At 33.4% G+C, this 21,885-nt stretch overlaps 2 protein-coding genes across 3 annotated transcripts in view; one reads left to right on the top strand and one right to left on the bottom strand.

The window, feature by feature from the left end:
* LOC119066298 overlaps positions 1 to 21,885 on the bottom strand; it is a 104,716-nt gene that overhangs the window by 5,818 nt on the left and 77,013 nt on the right. For both annotated transcript variants that reach the window (XM_037168673.1, XM_037168674.1), the window contains exons 3-8: positions 19,393 to 19,513; positions 19,237 to 19,324; positions 12,985 to 13,120; positions 12,608 to 12,741; positions 8,531 to 8,659; positions 4,924 to 5,116 (exon numbers count right to left, since the gene is read on the bottom strand). In XM_037168673.1, the coding sequence (XP_037024568.1) occupies positions 4,924 to 5,116; positions 8,531 to 8,659; positions 12,608 to 12,741; positions 12,985 to 13,120; positions 19,237 to 19,324; positions 19,393 to 19,513 (801 nt within the window). The remainder of the gene's footprint in view (positions 1 to 4,923; positions 5,117 to 8,530; positions 8,660 to 12,607; positions 12,742 to 12,984; positions 13,121 to 19,236; positions 19,325 to 19,392; positions 19,514 to 21,885) is intronic.
* Positions 20,109 to 21,723, top strand: LOC119066299. The gene is made up of 6 exons (XM_037168675.1): positions 20,109 to 20,333; positions 20,805 to 20,919; positions 20,980 to 21,100; positions 21,167 to 21,295; positions 21,351 to 21,476; positions 21,543 to 21,723. Exons 1-6 carry the CDS (start codon positions 20,249 to 20,251, stop codon positions 21,672 to 21,674), a joined length of 708 nt encoding a protein of 235 aa, XP_037024570.1. The 5' UTR covers positions 20,109 to 20,248; the 3' UTR covers positions 21,675 to 21,723.

The following is a 21,885-nucleotide window of genomic DNA, read 5'->3' as shown; positions in this document are numbered from 1 at the left end:
AAAACTGCGAATTTTAGATCCACCTGTTGCATAAATCTTGGTGAGAAGTACTTTATTGGGCTCACGATGTGTATTACCACACACGGCCTGCGATCTCGTGTCATATATAACACATCTAGAGCCTAATACTTTCGCACTCGATGTCATAAATAACTATTAGTGAACGCGCAATATTCTATCTTATTTTGCTTTCCTTTGACACATATTCATTACTCATTATCACACATAGTTGAGCAAATATACATCTTTATCTTTATGTTTTACATCTCGTTATATACTTTACAAAAGTTTGCCACTTATCGTCTTGCAGTGTATAATATCGTCTAGAGGTGAGTAATTATAAAATGCAATCTACCAGTACAGTGTGTATGCATGGCTGTATTTAAACGTGCAGAGAGATAGACTCATTACCTTTTGTATTCTTATTTTTTGTTTGCAACAAGAAGTCGGAATATCATGATAAACTTGTCACCCACTTCCAACTCCTTAATAGTTTTCAAAAGTTGCAAATAAACATGGAAAGCATTGAAACATGTCTCGGTGTGTGTAGTGTATCAGAAACACAGCATTCACATTTGAATTTGAATTTGAATACGAGATTGGAATGGTAAGTAAGCATTTTATATTAATTATAAAACTTTTTTAATTTTAATTGGAGGCAAATTTTAGTTTTTCTGTATTTCTATTTCACTAACCACTTCAACAATACGGCTTGTTAATTTGTTGTGGTACAGCGATAATTAAAAGTTTTATTTTCATTGAAATGGAAGAATTTCTGATCTTTTAAAATTTTCACCAATCACTACACACATGTTCCATAACAACCGTTTCCACCATTTTCTTCAGCTAATTAGAGTTACAGGTCTACTAGAGGTACAAAAGTTGCAGGTGCATGTGATTAGCGACTTCTTGAAAATATCTTTTCGTAAATCGCAAACAATCCATTATTGATGGCTCTGTTTTACCGAAAGTGGTCGGACTTTACTGAAATTCATACGTTGCAAACTGATTTTTTTTTAAATTAAATATATTGACTCTGGTGTCATGGGAGAGCTGATATTTACTGAACACTGATCGTAGCACCTCTAGGGTACCATTAGGTTCAGCGGAAACCATGGCACCCAAAAGGGCGTGGTAGAAAAAAATCAGGTGGTTCGCATTACGATTTGAGAATTATAATTGTAATTGGTCATATATAGAGATTGGAAAATTCCCATTAAGGTGAACAATGTTGGGTAAAAATGTGGTTTTAAGTTGTCCATGTAAACTTTTTGACGAAAAAATTATCGGTCAACTCACCAAATAAACAGTGACTTATGACATTTGCATATGTAAAGAAAAGATAAATCCTTAAAATAAAAGTGGTTTCATATAACATAGTTCCAAAATCGCAAAGAATTTTAAGTTCAAAGTGGAGACTTGTCAATTTTAAACTCTCCAATGGAGAGTCTCCGTTGTTTACCTTATTTGCACATTTTCTTTTAAATAATTTCTGCGGTAGTTGAAAAATTCCTATTTTTTGCACTTTTTCTGGGATTATTTTCTTTCCATTTTTTGCACAATTTCTTTGACTTTTTTCTATGGTCGTTGGAGACTATTCGCAAAAATTTTTGAAAACCTTTCGTACAAGCACTTTTTATCCTTTGGTATCATGGATTTCACTGCACTAAATGGCATACCTGTCAATTAAATTATTTTGTGGAACCTTGTTCGGAGCTACAAGCTGATCCAGCGACACCCGTGAACCGGGGAGCTACATGAATTTTCGTATTTTGCATCCAAAATGTTACTCAATTCATGGAGACATATATTAATAAGAAAGTGACACACGTTGATACGTTGCTTGGCAATACTTTTATTTTCCATTAAGACTTCCAATAAATGAGTTCTTGGAAGTATAATAAACACACAAACATTGAACATTCTTTTTATACTTGACTATAACAAAAGCTGATACTGTTTAGCTTTCAGAAGCAACCCCTACAAAAAGTATTTAGGGTATGTCGTCAGTGCTAACAAATGAAATAGTTGTAAAAATGATGGGAAGTTTCGCTCCAGTAACCAAGCGATAAGAATTTCTCCCACGTTGTTATAAGGTTGTTTTATTTTTGTGTGTATACATTTTGAACAACGGAAACGTTCAACAGACGAGGTGAAAGTATATAATACTTTGGAACATTATTGCTTTGTACGTGCGTATAATAAGTTTCATTCGAAATAATTATTTACCACAAAAATAAACGAGCTTTTCGACTACCTACTAGAACGTGAGACATTAAAACTGATGGTATTCGAAAGTCATAGACAATGTTAACAAAGTAATGAAAATCATGTGTTTGACACCTTTATTAAAATTCAAAAAGAGTATCATGTTAAACAGGAACCCGCACATAACATTATGGGTTGTAGAATTTCATTTTTTTTTCTCGTCTAAAAAAAAACTTTTCACATTTTTCGCAACGAAATTATTTGTATTTTGCTTGATGAAATTGTGTCACAAAACAAAAAGGAATTTCGAATGATGAGAGATAATATGCTAACAGTGCAGGTCTTGTTGTACATACATAAATACACTTTGCATGTGACCTACCCTATTATGTTTTAAAATTTACCGTCATAAATGACAACTTTTTAAAGTTGCGTGAACGGGGAGGGTGAATTGTAAACATGAAATGCGAAATCACGAAATATTGTGAGTTAGAAAAAAAGCTCATGTTACACTTCACTAACTGCTCTTTAGGCAATGAAACATTCCCCAATTTAAAATACCTCGTCACATATCAACTTTAACATACATTTTGTGTATCTGGTTGGGGGCGGAGGAGGTTTAGGGTTCATCATATGTAGATCTTATCCCATCACAATTTTTGATGTTTATGAAACTATTTGATCGGATATTTGAATGATGGAAAGCATTGAAACAAGTTCGCATACAAAATGTTAGCGTCAGACTCACCCTGTGCGACCCAACTTCCGTATGTGTTTTGCGAGACATCAATCTAACTCGGTATTTTATACATTTTCCTTTGTTTCACGAATGGCAAAACAAACTTAAATGAAATGCACGTAACACAGTATACCTGTCATACATCGCTTTTATCTTATATATCCCGTGTATACGATGAAGGATGAAGGGCATTTATATATAAGGACAGAAATGCATATTTTATCCCATAAAGACTTATTCTATTCCATACGAACATACAAGTGTACTTTAACACCAAAGTACTTTAAGTGAACGATGCAAATAATGTGTATCCCAGAAGAGTCTATTTTTCAAATGATTTATGCATTAAATGGTGCAAGTTGTTCGTTGGGGTTTTACGTTACTTGAAACTATGTATTAAACTATGCCATTTCTATCATAGAAATGTGTGTGAGGCAGTGTGCATACATATATCAACTATTCCCTGGTTCTGCATAATCATCTTACATTGGCTGTGGGTGGGACGGATCAAAAACTCTATGGTGGAAATTTTTAGTGCAACATCCCATAACTGTGTAAAATCATAAAAATTAATGTTGCAAACTCGAATAAAAATTTATATTGAAAATGAGCGTATCGGTGAAATGTTATTCATTTCTAAGCAGTTGGATGGTGATGATGAAGAATTGAAAATTGACACCGGTAATTTACGCGAACATTGAAATGAATCAACAGCAAAAAATTTCATTACCGTCTGAGAGCAAGACGAGCGATAAATTATTGCAAGTCTTTTATCCTGCATTCTAATTTCCATTTTAATATCTTCCTTCAGCCACTAATTCACCATTCTTGAACAATTTTTCATAATTTATTTTCGCTACTAGCGACTTCATTTCAGCCACTGGGAAGGCTTGTAATTAAGACGACTATTTGCAGTGTAACGCATTGATTAACTGCCATATTTGTAGTATCATTATACCGTACAAAGTCGCATAGGTACAGATGACCTACATAAGAGGATGTATTTACTGTGTGTCAGTTCAAATTTAATCGAACAACAATAGTGACTGGTAGAGAACTTTGATTATCGTGTTAAAACGTTTTCCACCAGGCTTCGTAGCACATGGACTTAGATAAAATTAAATGAATTAAATGTATTGACTATTCAAGTTACTCTGGGTAAAATAGTTCAGAGGCTATTTTAGTAAAAATGCTTCTTTTCAGTGAACAGGAGAAAAAAGCTACTACCTCAACTGCCGTAATTTTGATAAAAAACGATTTCCAGAGGAAATAACAAAAGATTTTCCAATAATTCTTTTGTTATTTCACTGGAAATTATTTTTCTTCTGAATTACGGCAGTGCAGTTAGTTGTCTTACAGTGAAATCTATCTACAACAGAAGTAGTAGATTTAATAACCACATAATGAGTTTAATGAATCTACTACTTCGTTACTATAACTTCATTAATGTCATTATGTGACTAATGAATCTACTACGTCTTTTGTTCAAAGTATGGGCTGTTGTTTGACACAATATTTATAATTTCATTAACATAGATTTCACTGTAGGACCACTTAACGAAATTATTGAATCTACTACCACCTGTTTTGTTCAAAGTATGGGCTAATGTTTGACTGGGCATTGTAAGACCACTTGACTGCAGTTCGTAGTTTTTTTTACATTGTTGTAAATTAGACGTTGCAGAAAATGATGATTTAACAAACCATCAGACGTGAATTATTTGTTTTAAATTGATTTGTATAAGTTGACTTCACGAAAGTGCTGATCCAACATGTTCTATTTAACACAGATGAATTGAAATCATTGCAATAGTTCCAATTCATTCCTGCACCACATACTATCATACTAACAATCAGTGGTAATATCTGTGTACCTCCCCCAGATACTGTCACATTTACACCATCAAACGACCCAAGTAACGACCATCAAATCCAATTTAAAATCAAATCAAATTTAATCAACACGTTCAACTTACTTTTATAATGTGTGAGATGAAGATTGTTTTGATCCATCATTTGTTCATTGTCTTGAGGCGGTTGATCGTACGGCCCGTACAAATTCATATTATGACCAGATGTTCCAGATGCCAGAATTTTCGGTCTATCTTCTTCTATTGATTTTTCAACGCTGGTTTCATAAATGGTGTGAATTCGTGATGTACATTTTAACTAGAATCCAACAGATGTAGAGGAAAATAATTAACAAATCTGCATATATTAAAGAAGACTGATGATATTTTGGCGAAATAAATGAAACTTTTGGAGTGAAAGGAACATCCTATCCGGTATATCCATCTAGATATACATTTTGCGGAAAGACAAATTATGCAAATATGTTGTGGAAATGTAATAAGCAATTAATTTAAATTTCCCAATTGGTATATACGGTTAGACGTTGATTTGTAATAGAAAATCCCGCCGAGTACTTACAACAAAAAGATCTACGTAAAACGTCACCAAGATTTGAGTTATCTGCAGAACAAATAATACGTCTTCATCAGATAAATTGTTAGAACATTGTTCTGCTCTCAGAAAGTTCATGCAACAATAAAATCTCATTGGTACATCGTGAAGCTGTATAAGAATTTATATATTTCACGTATAGAAATGGTTGGTATTTAAATATATAAATACGGAAGTTAGGTCTATACCATACGTATACAGGAGGCAATACAACACACGATATTCGGTACCGTGTTGTCTAAGATCTCTCTCCGGCAAGTTTATGGAAATGAATTCCATTTTTGATGACAAAAGATATAATATTTGTTTATATAAACCAGTAAAACTGGAAGACTGTACGCTTTTATAGCAAAATCAGCATTTGACTGATGTATGCTAGCATATTTTTGTGATAATGTGTCGCATAAATAAAAATGTGTAGAACAAGCTTCGGGATAATAAATTGTCATTTTTCATTATGATTGCGGAGACGGTATTTTTGTTAATTTTTCATGTTAAGAGGAAAAACATGTCTAGCCGACTGGCTGGATGCTATTGTTTTAGTTTTAATCGGTCACAGTCGATTTTGCCTTCTTTCTATCTTTCTTTCGTATGGCATAGTGTAAATGGAAATTTTGTTGTTTACTTGGTACTACATTCACTATTTGTTTGAATTTTGTCTGAGTAAGAAGAGATAGAGCATTTAAAGTGAAATTAGCATTGATATCGTACAAAAAGTGGCCTTACAATTAACTATGGATTTAACTAACAATGCAAAAGACACCTGAAATATCTGTTATTCAAAACCGAAGAACAAAAGAACTTAGAGGTGAAATTAAGGTTAATAATATCATTTAGAATTTCTTTTGTTCTTCGGTATTCCATTGCTATGTGAATCTTGAAGTAAATCCCGATGTAAATCCACCAGTAATTTATACCGACGGACATTAAAAAGTGCCTTTTTATTCTACAGGGAGAGAAACTTGAAATTCGACATGTTTTCTGATTGGGGAGTTGTTGCAATGATTGCACATATTTATGTCAAAATTATATGAAAATGGGTGCGTTAGAATCCGTTTTTAAAATCGTTATTTCCTCCTAGGTGACATTAGACCATACCTGGGTGGTTTATATTCATTGAGTTGTTGTGGTTTGTAAATGATTCTAAATTTATTTAACAAATGAAAATCTAGATTTTGGTTTTGGTTTCTTGTGTGATCAATTACAAACCGGAACAACTTCCACTTTTAACTGCGACATTTTTAAGTGTTCGTGAGTGTAATGATGACTAAGACAACTCGGCCACATGAGAAATGAAAACATTTAATGTACACAATACTTCTGTCATTGTCAATGACTCATTGAAAATCAGGAATGACGTTTTTGAAAAGATTGATTTTTTACTGGCTGTGCAATTTTAGCAGTCTTTTTCGCTTATCTTAAAATAAATAGTTAAATATTTAAAAAAAAGAATGACGTCGAAAATAAGTGAAATAAAACCGGATGCTATTGACGTTTCAGTTTTGATTTACTGCCAGCAGTGTATTGGTCTACTCTTTTGCACAGTCATCTCTTTGAAAACGTCGTCATTCATTGACTCAAATTGAAAGGTCTTTTAAAGAAACTTCGTAGACTATAAAGCAATGGCTAATGGTAGACCAATAACAATGACGTATGTGTGACGTGAGATAATCGACTTTATGTTTCATGGTGAGAAATGATAACAGGTGCCGCTGCGGTAGTACCACAGACCCTATGTTATCATTTCTCTGGTTTCAAGTTGTCTGGCTTCCTCTAATGAGGGCTTTCAAAAAACGACGACAAAAACGGACACAAAAAATTCTTATTTCCTGCTAAAGGTCCTTCCTTTTCTTTCGCCATGACAAATTAATGAAAATAATACGAACCAATATTTCGATCGCTTGATTGGAACTCTGTATTGAAGTGATTCGTGTCTGGCAATCCATCCAGACCAATAATAAAATTGAAATGTAAAATGAAATGGCAACATGAAAATTTAATTATAAAGTAATCCATTTCTAACCAGGACATGACACATACACATCTGATATTGTATCGAAAGATTAATCTAAAACTTTCTTAAAAGGATTATACCAAAGAGAAAATTTAGTATTCTGGGTTGAATTGAAAGGGTCAACAACAAAACTCAGGTTCAAGTTGGTTTAATTATCTTATAAGTAATAAGATATGTGGTTCGTTCAGTATGAATTCTCAACTTACAATCATGGCATACCTACAATAATAACGTTTTCGTTCAGCATTTTGTATACATTTGCGATATAAATAACAATATAATGGTCGATTCAATATTCTAATCCGTCTTGTTGAGTATGTGCTTTGTAATTTGAGCAACCCGACTGATATCAAAATGGAATTAGTTATCCAGATATAGAATTTGAAATATGAAGTTTAAGCTGTGAAATTAGTTTCGTAGAAAGCCGCAAAGATAAATATTTAATTGGATGTCTGACAATATATCGGATTGTGTATGCATTTGCTCACTTGCCGAGGTTTTCAATTACTCTACGTGTATGATTTACGTTTACTCGATTGTTGTATTTACGATTACTAAAGCATCAAATGGTCGAAATGAATAAATGTCCGTCCCTCTATTCCTATAAACACAGAACCTGAAATTTTCTTTTTTTTTGTATTTTTACTCTAGAACCATGTGACTCTGTCGCTTTATGCACACAACAAAATAGTATTTTTCGTCACAAGTGACGAAAAGTAGGATTTTTCAGGACTAGTCTTAAGCTTGTCCTAACGAGGCGAAACCGAGTAGGAAAAGCTTAGGACGTGTCCTGAAAAAATTCTGCTTTCGTCACGAGTCACGAGTAAGGATCATAATGAGACGAAAAACAAAACAAAAACATTGCAACAATTTGAGCTTTTCTTAGCAATCACTTTTCGATCGTAAGTGCAGTGACGAAATACGTCGAATTATGATCCAGAAATTTATTTTGACACATTACCAGCGCAATAACCAACGGAGTGTAATTTGTTAATTAAGTTTTGTAATTGTAAGATAGTTCATGTAAATGAAAAATAATTTTGTTTGATAATCTTACACCTCATGTAGAAATTAAGAAGTGAAACACATCAGCAATGTTATCTTACCTTTAGTCTTCCTTGAGAGTTATTGAAATGTAAGTAAGTTACGAGGAAATTCACTTCCTGCACTGATAATTCTAAATTCGTAGTCGTATCTTTCATCGGAGCGTAGTGTTTTATCATGGACAATTTGGCCTGTAAAGAAAAAAAAAAGTTTTTTTTGTAAGCAAAAAGTAGTCATTTGAATATCAATTCACGTCGTGAGTCCGCTGAAAATTCAAAATTCAAACATAAATCAAACGCACCGTTGCGTCGCGTCGTATGTAGATGAATAATTCACGATCATTCATTTCTAATTCATTTGTTCATCCATCGATTCACCCGAAATTCAAGTTCTGAAGCTTACGGCGTGAATTCAATTAGCTAACAATGAGAATATAGGTCATGGTAATCAACTTATTATGATACTTTCAACCTATTTTCAATACTTTCTCTATATTTTCAATACTTTTTGTAACAAGAATTCGCAGCAATTTATCTCCTGGAAGTAACTCAATTTGTAGAGTTGACCGAACTTCTTTATCAGCGTTCGACTGAACACTTTTGTTCCTCATTCGAATTCTTTTGTCACCAGAAAATTGATCGACGAAATTACGTTACTTTCTTTCATTTTTTCGCTAACTAATAAAGTGGTAGCTGAAAATTAACACCAATCTCGCACATCCAAGTCTTTCAAGTCTTTCTGATTTCCGAAACCAATCAGAAATTCCTTGCAAAATTGTCGATGGATAATTATTCATTCCATTGTTGGTGACACACTTTTCGCCATGCTCCCCATCACACAAGGACATCACCTCTTAATAAATTGCTGAAATTTATTTTTCCTTTTTGCGTCATGAAAAACGATTGGATTTTTCTCAACAATCAATAAGGTGATGAAAATATAATGTAAATAATAGGAGAGAATTAACAATTTGATGTTATTGGAGTATGCCCGACCTCTTGAACGATCCCCATCGACATATACCTTTTATAATGCACAATGAAAACGTACGGCTCTGGTGGAACTGTCACCATAATATGGGTATATTTTTACACAATTGATTGAGAGATGTGACACAACAATGATTGAAATACTTCAGGTAATTGGTTTACGTACATCTATTAAGATAAAATTGATGACGTTCCGTTAAATAAAAGAAATTGATTTTAGTATTTTTCTTACAACGAATATATATCGATTTTACGTGTTGTGGCTCCCCCTAATGTTTGCATGTTTATGTTAACACTCAATTAATCATTTTTTGATTGTGAAGTGGTTTGATAGCGAATAAATGTTTAATTTGGAGGATGTTGTTATTGGACAACTAAAGCGATCCATGCCATCTCCTTTGTTTAACATTTTTACGTTTGGTAACAATGCAAAACAAAGAAAATCCAATTAACCATACTCTGATTAAACTAGCTACAAATCGATTCTCCCAGCGATCGTCTGATTTCTTTTTTTCAGATAAACTTCACTCTGATTCAGCCTCTTGAAATTCATTTAAAGTCATTGTAATGTAAAGTTTTTATCCGAATCAATGTAGCAATTAAGTTGAATGGAAAGTACGCCAAACCATTTCTGTTTTTATACGAATCAAACGTTGGTTGTACGGATATTCCCTACAGACAATATGATGTTTCCACCGAAAATAATACCACCATGATGAGAAGCTTTATTGTTAAATCTCATCAATTCGACGAAATTGATTCAGCATATGTATGCACCGCACACAAGCATCAAAAGCAATATATGCGATCAGACTCTCAGTGATAAAATCAAAATTTTTTTCCTTCTTCTAAATCGTGTCAAAATGACGAAGAATGATTTCGAACATCTTTTTGATAGTCTCCGGTTTTTTTTTTATCTCGGAGAATGTATATTTTATACCCTGTGTGGTATGCGCGTATGTGTATACACACAAGCCATAATGAATTTCCCTTGTATGGAAAATGTTTAAAATCAAAATCGATACGGTGTGGTAACAGAAATGCTGATTTTCTCTTTGAATATGCAATCAAAGTTAATGTAGATTACATCGAACATTATGTTGTGTTTTACTCATTGAAAAAAGGCAAAGTTCCCTACACGCTTCTATGTTCTAGTAAAATTTGCTGAACCGATGAAATTTTCTCGTCGTTGGATGATTTAAGTGTTGAATATTGCGGCGGGATAGTATTATAAATTTTTGGTTTATATGGTGAGCGATAGCACGTTAACGAGCACGTTAATTAAATTCTTATCAAATTTGTTGATTTTCCTATAAATTTTAAATTGTTTTGATATTTTTGGGGGTAGTAGCACAAAACATTTAACGGAAAACACATTGTATTAGCAACGTAAGCACAAGTGTCGGAATTCCCATCCGGATAATTTAGATAAAATATTATTGATTATAATAATAATTTTCTGTTAAATTTAATTAAATACATAAATCGGAATTCAATTTTCGGCTGGTGTTTGTGCACTTCGATAGGCTCAGTTCAAGTGGAACGGAATTCATTGCCGTTTTATTTTTGGTATGTTCTATGTTTTCATGATAAGGCTCTTACTTACTTACTTATGATAAGGCTTGGAACAGATTAAATTCAGGTAACGGAAAATTGACTCAATCTCCTGATAGAAATATATAGGCGGTACATCGGAACTAGTGTGACATTTGTAGTTATCGTCGGTAGCTTTCCGTTACACAAATTGGTCACGGTGCTTCGATTTCAATTTTTATCTTATAAGTGATTCCAGATTCCGATTCACCATCGTACGAGAATTAATATTCAAACCGTTTTCGAAGTCAATATAAGCTTGCACCGATGGAATTTCTAAATATTTGCGAGTTTTGTACCTGTAGTATGGGTTAGGCCACAAAATTCAGAAGTTTTCACTCTGCACCGAATCCATTACGACATACAAAAATTGAATGAAAAGAAACGAAAAAATGTCACTTTGATGTTTCACCGAGGTCCGATTTAAAAAATAAAAAAAAAGTGAAAAAGGAGGTTATTTGAAATAAATTATTTCAGGGTATATTTCAATAGCGTTTCCAATAAAAGAATATTTTCGAGAAGTAAACTTAAATATTATGAGTGAAGCTGTCGGAAGCGTATTTTTTCCGAGAACAGTGAAAAGTGACATATAAACTGAAGTTCTCAGCAGTTACACTTTAAAAACTTATTTAAGATATCTTGGATACTGGGCATATGTAACTAAAGAATTGTTTTATTGATGATGACAAACTGTACATAAAAATTAAATTGTGTCGAATGAAACCGATCAAGTTTCAGTACAAGTCCATGCAGTAATAGTTTAGATAGACAGCTTCGTAATTTAGATATGCGAGACTTATTCACAATGATGTTTAGGCGATAATATTTCACCAAACTAAATTTGAACGCAAAGAAGAGACGTCAAAACTAGAAGATGCTGGATATTACACTAAGAGTATCATCAGTAAATCTGTTACTTCTTTTGTTTAATGTATTGTCTAAGTGTTTAAAAAAATCTTTTACTTCATTTGTTTAACATACATTTTACTATTTATAAGAGGAACATTATAATGATCTTCGGTTGTTTTCATCATCGTTTTTGATAAAATAGGTGGTTGGTCCCGTTCTGCAAGATCGGCAATTTGAGAAAAAACCATCCAAAACTATCACATTTTTCTTATTTATTCGACATAACAAAATGATTAAAAACCCCAATGGGTATTACACATATTCATTGCATGGCTAGCTATTCTTTACATTAAACTCAAGTTTTGTTTTCACATCTTCAACTGTAATACCGCTGACGCTGTTTGAACATCCAGCAACAGGCATCCAACCCTCTTGTTCTTATAATTACAATTTTCCATCTACAAATTACAATTTAAATTTAAACCCACTACGTCGTAGACCTAGCACCAGTTTGGCCCTCTTTCAAGAATTTATTAATTCAAGTGCTGACAAGAGTGCGCTAAATAAGTACCACGTTTTTATTCCGAAATTTAAATTACAAAAATCCTCAATTGGAAGAGGTAATTTACTCAAACTGAAATCCATTAACTATATTATATAAGTGTATAAACACCCCCACCCTGTAAAACAAAAGGTTATAAATCTTACCGGCACATCATTTATCGTCCACGTCAAATTAGCCGCCGGTTTGGAATAGTGGGATGTGCAATTACCTTGCAGAGTATCGCCTTGTCGATAACGCGAATGTATGCCTGTTATGGTTGGCTTTTGTTCTGGCAGTTCTGCAACAATTGAAAACGTTTCACTGAAGTCAGTATTGTATTTTGAATTGGATGAACATAATGTGAATGGTGAAATATCTAATGTATAATATATATATGAATGCGACCGACAATGCCATTATCGTTTTGTATTTATATTTTATGTATTCCGAATTTATTTGAATGGTCGATGAATATGGCATCGATATATAATTTCAACATAAAACTACAATGAGTTGAATGTTTATCAATAAATTTACTCACCAACAATTTCCATTTCTCCGGACACAATCATTGTATGAAACGATGGGGAATCAGCTGACACCTCGCAACTGAATCGTCCAGATATGCTCGGTTCAACTGTTGTTAATAATACGTGACTTCCATTCGAATGCAAGCGCTGCAATTAACAATGAGATTTTAGAGCAAATTTATTGTTTCTACGTATTTCAATAATTGAACAATATTTTTTGTATGGATATTTCTGCCATGCAACTATGTATACTGTGCTCACTATCTCCAAAAATTAATTGAAAGTCAAGGTCTTACGACACAAAATCGCTTGAAATGTCCGTAACGATAACTTCACGAATATAATTGACGAATATTACAATTCATGAGGATGGATTGGAGTAGTGAGAATGGGAGTTATTCTCCATATATAATTACCACGATAACTTAAGGTCACCGATTTTCAACATTTTTGGTTTAATCAACGAAGAATCCTATTCTTGATGTTGATGGTTGACTTCGCACAAGGATAATATTGGGAGCAGTGAGATGGGAGGAAGAATATATGTTTTCAGCCCGAGTTTGAGGCAAATTCTGAAATCGAATTCGCTAAAAAAACTTTTGAGTATAAGTTAGAACAATATTTTGTCTATCGTGTGTCAGAGAGATGCGACAAAGTTCGTTAATTTAAAAGTATTTTCGGAAAGGATTTTTTTCTCTCGATAACACGAAACCTTCAATTAGTTCAATTAACGAGTGTGAATATCCTATCCTCTCACGCGAACTTTTATACCTTAATTCTCCCCACGTTTAAGCCCTAAACATTATGAATTTTATTCAGAAAATGGAGTAGATTAAATGTAGGTAAAGTGAGTAGCTACTCGTATGTATGTGGGAGTGAGTGGTACGAATGGACAAAATTCACAGTTTCTGGCCCCTTCACCATCAAAATATAGTTTTTAAATGTTCAAAAATCTGTTGAAAAAATTTTCAGTCAAGGGACCTGGCCCACCCAAGTTGTGGAGCCTGTTTCTATTGTAATTATTTTATCGGTGGCGTCATTTCGTCAAACATTTGCTTCTGTCACGAAAAACTGACATTTAGTCACTGATGATAGTCATTAGCTGATGAAAACGATGAAAATGTCACTTGATATTGCGTTTTCGTTTTTGTAATATCGGTAGTAGTTTCAAAGAACATTCAAAATTCGGTCACCCGTACACTTAGTAAAATACTGACCAGATTTCTGTATAGAAGTTGCAGAGACACATACAATGGTTCGTATAGCAATATTTACAAAACAACAAAATAAGTTAATCAGTTGTATCAATACCCTCTCTAGCAACCAAACTACAATTATTAAGGTGGTAAATACGTTTATGAATCACTGCTACTTTGTTTGCTCGTGTTGTTGTTGTTGTTTTGAAGCCATATTAAAAATCAGCGTTTTTCAAACTTATTTTCCCCCTAAAGCGATTTTTTGAGAGAGTTTGGATGCTGGAGAGAGTATTGGTTGTATAGTTTAAAAAAAACTTTGTCTAAGACCAATGTTAAAATACTTGACCTTTTACAAACGGCAAGCGAATAATATTCATTGAATCTGTTATGTCTTGTGTTTAAGGGTTCGCCGGGTTCACCAAGCAAAATCTTTTAATGCATTTGTTCAAACATAAGTTTTACTGTAACACTATAGACATCTTTTCGTTTGTTTTAGACGTACGTTGTCGATAACAGATAACTAAAACTACTTTAACAGAATTACGTTTAAGTTTAAGGTAATGTCTGTTTAAATAAAAAGGGGGAGGGTAACAATAGAAAGGAAATGTAAACTGTTAAGAAGATGTCAGTTCATATTAAGGCATCGCAAAGAACCAAAATTGAACCAACAATTTGTATGCGACTTTAGATCGCCTTTTTCTTGCAAATTGTAAATTTACCTTAAATCAATTTAGCCTGTTCTTCACTTCCGAATAATTAACGTACAAATATTTTTTGCACCTTGACTGCATAATGTGACCATTTCGACATATTTTACATAAAACTTGAAAACGGAAATTTTATTGCCACAACCACGATTGAAACACGTGCTACCAAGTACGAACTAAGGTGAAATTCAAGTATCTTCAAACTATATTTGTTGATGAAAATTGCTGTAAACAGAACCGTGTCAACAGTTGTACGAGACTCTAATTGCAAAAATCTTCTATGCAACACGTTGGGTAACGGTTGGTTAACGTTACACGAACTGCACAACATGTTACCCATGCAGTGCGTTAACAAACATCGTATCACTGAACATGTAGCATAAATAGCTATTACATTCGGTTGACTGTAACAAACCGTAGGGGATGTCTGGTTTCGCCAAACATTCAATAAGATTGTTTTTGTTGGGTCTATTAATTCCATCGATCAAAGTATTTTTAATCTGATGATTTGAAATCTTGTACTTCAACTTTTTTAACACGCATTTTACTGTATAAAGGACCATTTTACCCAGAGATCGTCATTATTTTTGTCGTCGTTATCGATAACAGATGTAGAAAAATTGTAAAAATGATTTGATTTACGATGCATCATAGACAGACAACATATCCATCAGAATAATGAAGTGTGTTACTTCATTTTGTTCTAAATATTTTCAATGTAAAATCTATTACTTCAGTTGTTGTGACACTACATATTTCCAGACAATGATCACATTGAGAAGGCTTGATCGTTTATTTTTGCCAAAGAAAAGGAAAAAAAATATCTATAACTTTCACAACTGTAACTTCGTTCATAACTTTCGCAGCGAACATTAACTTTATTCTAATTATGTACTGTTAGCGTTCATTCGCTGCTATCGAATCAACTTTCTTCGCAAAAGTTATATCTGAATCACCTAGCAAGCACAAGTTGTTACCTCAAAGCATATCCATATAGTGAGCTTACTTACTATCGATAGTGAAAAAGAAAACGAAAATAATTTCAACTTTACGTTAAGCTTTACTCTAACTCTACTTATTGCAATAATAATTCCAGCAATCCGTTAACATGGGGTCGGTAACCAACGATAAACACTGTGCCTTCAAACTTTTGGCTGCCGAATAGATTAAAACATTTTATTTATGATCAGCTCGTTAATAGTTTCGCAGAATATTATAAAGTCTCCTGAACCATGCTCAATTTACATTTTGTGCACATATTGTATATATACGTGAAATGCTCGAAGGAATGAATGTGTGGACGAAATGGCTATTTGTTTCGAAAAATATCGCTTACATGTGGATAGAATTACAACGAAACACAGACATGGATGTAATTATTTGCATCCTAAATATATTATGTCTGATTAGACTATAAAGATCCTTTTCTTATTCGTTTTACAGGTATAGTCTTCCAAGTACCAAGATATAAATTTCGGCTTGCAATTTCAGTTTCAGTTTCCCTAACCAATGGAATATATCGGTATCGAAATTTTCTAACATGTTGAAAAGGTTACATGAAAGGGTAATCAAATTTCAGACGAAATTTTATTCAGCTGATGAAGCTGATTTACTCATACTAACAAAACTGATTACGCATGTTTGTTTATATTTATCCGGTTCTACCATACGGCCAACCGTACACTGTTACATCCATATAGACACTCATATCCAGTTTTGTTTGTGTGAGTGAACCAGCTGAAAATCAGCTGAGGCAATCTTAGACTAAAATTTGATCGCCTTTTCCTGTAAAATTCAGTTTTTTTTTTTGGTTTCGAACGGCTGTACTAACGATTTCTTGAGGAACTGTAAACTTTGAAGGGTACTTCTGCTCTAAAAAGCCATTTAAAGTTCATGAAAAGTATATAGTCTCCAATGTTACCTCACACACATCTGTAGTGACGACATAAATGAACTTTTTTGTCTACATAGGTCACACACCTTAACTTCTCAAAATATGAGGCATTCTGTAAATAGTCGGTCGAAGATACTGAACTTTGAACAGATGTTCTGGAGGTGTTCGGCATATTCAGACTCTGCTTACCCTTATTAGTCGAAGACGGAAAGAAAAAACTAAAAATGCAGAAAAATTTGACCCGGCAAGAGATAATAGTGGTTGGGTGTTCACGGTGGGGCTGAACCAAATTTAAATAAAAAGGTCGGATAACCTCAACTTTTTTTTCATGAAATGTTAGCATGGGTTGAGTGTAGATAATATACATAAAAAATTAAAAAAATCACCGAGCCGTTTTTCAGAAAGTACTTTTCAACTGTTTGTAGACTGTCCCATGCATGTGTAGGACGTTTTTTTGATATGCTAAGCTAACGTAGCCAGTGCTCTCAGCTTTCGATTTATACCATACTTGCCGTATAAGTTTGGAAAGTTTAGCAACTACTGTCCCTACTGTGTGGTATAAAAAATGAGTCATTTTTGGAGCCAAATTATATTTTTAGTTTTTCTTTGTTTTTTTTTTATTATTTAACAGAAATAAGATGAAAGAATAACAAAAATAAGGTTTTTCTTCAATTGTACAAAATAAAAATGTCTCTTACTCTCCATTTTTTATACCACACAGTAGGGACAGTAGCTGCTAATTTTTACAAACTTATATGGCAAGTATGGTATCAATCGAAAGCTGAGAGCACTGGCTATACTTACGTTAGCTTAGCATATCACAAAAAACGTTCTACATATGCATGAGACAGTCTACAAACAGTTGAAAAGTACTTTCTGAAAAACGGCTCGGTGAATTTTTTTATTTTTTATGTATATTATCTACACTCAACCCATGCTAACATTTCATGAAAAAAAAATTGAGGTTATCCGACCTTTTTATTTAAATTTGGTTCAGCCCCACCGTGTGTTGTCTAATGTCTAAAGTGAGATATTTATGACCTAAGGGAAGAAATAACAAATGCCTGTGAAGCTTGTAACTTGGCAGGCAACTTGAAAGTTGCGGTAATTGACTTCGGCTTCATCTCAGTTCTATTTTGTTCATATTTTGATCATTTGTGTTTGAACTTATAAATTGAATCCAGGCGTTCAGATAGAATCGTTGTTGATGTTGATATGTTTGGTGTGTTAGGAACAACAACAAGAACAAAAATTACTGATTCAGCAGCATTTATCAGACATTTATTCGAAAATTTAACCTGAATGCTTTATTGTAAAGCTGAAAACTTTTCTAATTATCCCTTTTTCGTTGATGATGTAAACAGTAAAACTTGATTATCAACTCATCAATCTTATTCTAATCTGAGTCTAAAACAATTTCGAATTAATTGTTCTGTTTATTTTTTTCCTTGTTTCCATTATTCGTACACAATTATGTTAATTAATCGAAAATAGACAGGCAAAAAAAACTTCCATAATTACAGTTGTAACGATCGAAACAGCACCCACCATTAAATTTCCATTTTACGTATGTCTAATAAAGACCCAATTAAATACAAACAACAAAAAAAGTTGCGACGATTAATGCGTGATGACCTTAACTCACATTCAATACCGCCCGCCCTAAGACACTTTTCGTGTTGCGTTCTCTGTGGTGTGAAACATAACAATTATGGTCAGGTTGTTAGTTTTCAACGCATCCAACTAAAAACGAATACACAACGCACGATTTATCCGCATTTCGTTGTTGTTAACCTGTTACACAAAGTGTATATATAACATGAGATTTACATAATTACAATTTCCGGTTGTGCTGTGTGTATGTTTTCCGACAAATATATATATTCGCAACAATTAAATCGTGAATCGCAAATTAAAGCGATCAAAATAACCCCCGCAATTAAATTTCCCTATTACGTATATATATCTCCGAACACCCAATTACCGAAAAGTTTTCCTTTTTTTACGACACTTCAAATATTTTTCAATTTAGTTTTTATCTCGTAATTTTGGAAAAAGTCGTATAATATTTGCACCCCCAAGCACTAAAAATTAACGTAATGTTTTACATAGCACCATCATCCAGCCAGTGTTTAGCGTGGAAACAGAGACGAAACGGAACACTATGTATATATATGTAGTATATCTCACAGCATATCATAAAGCTTGGATGTACGACTACAGTATCTAATATCCTACCACATTACACTACACCATTATAATATGGCATTATCAGACTTCTACATTCGCAACAGAATCAAAAAAAAAAAAAACTCTTCGTCCCATTATATGCACCATGCATGTAACCATTTATATAAACATACATTTTCATTGCCGAACCGACTCCATATACAAGCCATTTCATTTAACATTGTACAATATTCGAAAGATAACACTAATGCATTCTGACATAATAATTACTCTCACCTCTACACTAATCCCTGGCAGAGGAAATATTTTCATGGCAGGATTCTCCTTCGGGGTGTATCGATAAAATTCTCTACGGCCTTTGTACCTGAAAATTAGTGACTTAGAGACTGTGGTAACACTGTAAAAAAAAGAGTAACCTTAATGTATACGTACCATTTAACGGAATAAAGAGCATCTCCCTCCAAATCGTAATTACATATTAGATGTGCATCGTCGCCTTTCTTTACCGCGGTCGGTACGGTCACACGGACGTCACGTAATCCCAATGATATATCTGGAAAATGGAAGGTTATGCTATAAATTTTCGGATGAAAAGGTGTAAAATTTTGTTACTCAGTATTTTAATGTTGATTGCATTATTAAAAGTGGCAATACGAAGTTTTTGGTGTGGCTACAGCAATGCTGTAGTACAGCACATAGAGCTTCTTCATATTGCATGGAAAATGTTTTGCATTTACGGAAACGTATTATTTGCTACAAAATTATAAAATTTAACGAAAGAGCAAAGTAAAATTAAATTTGTGTCAGACTGTCGTTATATTACAAAGTGATTAGGTATTGTTCGTGGAAATCCCTTTTAAAATTTAGGTACTTCTGATACCATGCATACTCGGCTGAAGATGGCTAATTCGTCAACGTACTTAATACAAGCTTTCGAAAGTGTAATTTTATTATTAACAATGTTGTTGGTACAATGTTTATTATAGAAAAGTTTGTATGTCTGAGGTAGCTTGAATAAAATATTCAAAGACAATCAATATCGAAATTTAGGTGTCATTCACGGACACAGTATAATCTGTATGCAACAAAAGATATACATTTTATAGCAGTCTTATCGTTCACAATTTTTAATCCAAATGCGAATGGTTATTTATTCGATCGAGACAGCGGCTTCTGTATCAATTTCGTATAAAGATAATACTAGTCAGTACAGTCAATTTGAGTCGCAATAATAAAAGCAAATTCAGTTTTAATGGTCAAGTTCATCAGAAAGTAAACAGCTGCTCAAATGAAGTTGATAAAAAATTGTGTACTTTGTGTAGGTGTGCATTTGATAATTTTCACTTTAGTGAATCAGTCTATGGGACAATCATGTAAGCAATAGTATTTGTTCATCGAGTGAAGAAAAGTTTGAAATTTCATTTTGAGGGTGTTGTTTAACAACTCGATAAAATGTAATTTCCAACTTTTTCCCGAGTTAAACACAATATTTTTCACAACAAAGGCTTCTGAAGCTTCAGCGAAGGGAAGAAAATCACCGTTTTCTCGTCTGTGTTGTGAAAAATGATTTATCTGGAACCAGGACTTATTTTCGCGAATTCTCTCTTCAAAATTCTCCAAATTTTTGAAAATTCTTTTAAATGAAGAATCTCAAGAATTTTGAAAATTCAATTTCTTCAAAATTCTCAACATAACACAGAATTGGGTGAATTTTCAAAAAATTTCAAGAAATTTTATTCTAAAAAATCTGGAAAGTATCGGAATTCTTGTGAAATTTTTTGAAAATATGCCCAGTCTGGAACGCAACAATATTTGCTTCAACAAGAGCATTTTCTTTACGATAGTGATAAAGTGGGAAGATTATCTTCAAAATGTTGGACAGAAATTCATAAGCATTCTACAAGAACGTGAAATCACTGGTGACGGCATGCCAATGAGAGAATTTAATGCAACTATTAAGTATGGTAAAATTTCAATTTTATTGAACAAAATGTAAAGGAACAAAAACTATCTCATTAGCCAAACTTTGTACGACATCAGTGCCATTGGTATAGCAAAGTTTCATTCGGGATTTATTGCTAAAATAGATGCAAGTGGCATACTATCTACCTCTTACCGTTCACAAGTTCTAGAAGCATTCGTAAATCAATCTTTTATTGTGATTGGAGCGACTTATTTATTTCATTTTCGACAAATTCTCTTTCAGAGTAATGCCTATTGCTATCTGACATTCGATGGAGTACAAACGGTTTACGATGTTGACTATGAATACGATGACTTTAAACGACGTGGATCTGTGTTGACTTGGTACAAGCAATTGCAATTCGAAATGAAGGTATTTTGATCATTTTGTTTGTAGTCTGAGTGAATTTCATATTGTTTGATTGAAGGTTGAACGAAATCATACGACAAATGAAGTCAAGCCGACCATTCGATTATACAATACGGGCAGTCAAAATGATTATGTGGTAAAAGTTGATCCCAACAATGGATACACTCAGCTTACTGCAAAAGAAGTAAGTAATAGCTTCTCGGTGTGGTTTCACCTTTTTCGGCTAAATCGTTTTCGTTTCGTTATTTAGATTAAACGGAATATCCCATTTAGACAGCCCATAGCGGACTCATTTCAAGACTGGGCTGACTCGTGGACCGATGAGTTAGCTACGGCCACTGCTGAATATAAATTTCCAGAAATTTGCTACTACTGCCCCTGATGGGCTGTCAACCAATTACTAAAATTTAACATAAATACCAAACATGCAATTTGTATTTTGTCGAACGTTTTAGCCTGAATTCCGGCGCACAGACTTTTGTTTTTATTTACTGCGATGTGTACATCTAATACTAGCCCTTCTTCGAAAATTAACACGACCCTTCTTAGAACTCGTTGTTCGTCAAGGTAAATCAGTTTCATTAAGCTCTGTG

This window comes from Bradysia coprophila, chromosome IV (assembly GCF_014529535.1).
Source record: "Bradysia coprophila strain Holo2 chromosome IV, BU_Bcop_v1, whole genome shotgun sequence".
Taxonomy (NCBI): domain Eukaryota; kingdom Metazoa; phylum Arthropoda; class Insecta; order Diptera; family Sciaridae; genus Bradysia; species Bradysia coprophila.
This window is presented reverse-complemented; position numbering and strand designations above follow the sequence as displayed.

What these genes read in the sequence shown, in the direction of transcription:
- LOC119066299 (XM_037168675.1), top strand. Translation starts at nt 20,249, where the DNA reads ATGAAGTTGATAAAAAATTGTGTACTTTGTGTAGGTGTGCATTTGATA. An exon ending in TCAGTCTATGGGACAATCAT is followed by an intron (nt 20,334 to 20,804) that starts GTAAGCAATAGT and finishes TCTTTACGATAG; the next exon opens with TGATAAAGTGGGAAGATTAT. An exon ending in AATTGCAATTCGAAATGAAG is followed by an intron (nt 21,296 to 21,350) that starts GTATTTTGATCA and finishes GTTTGATTGAAG; the next exon opens with GTTGAACGAAATCATACGAC.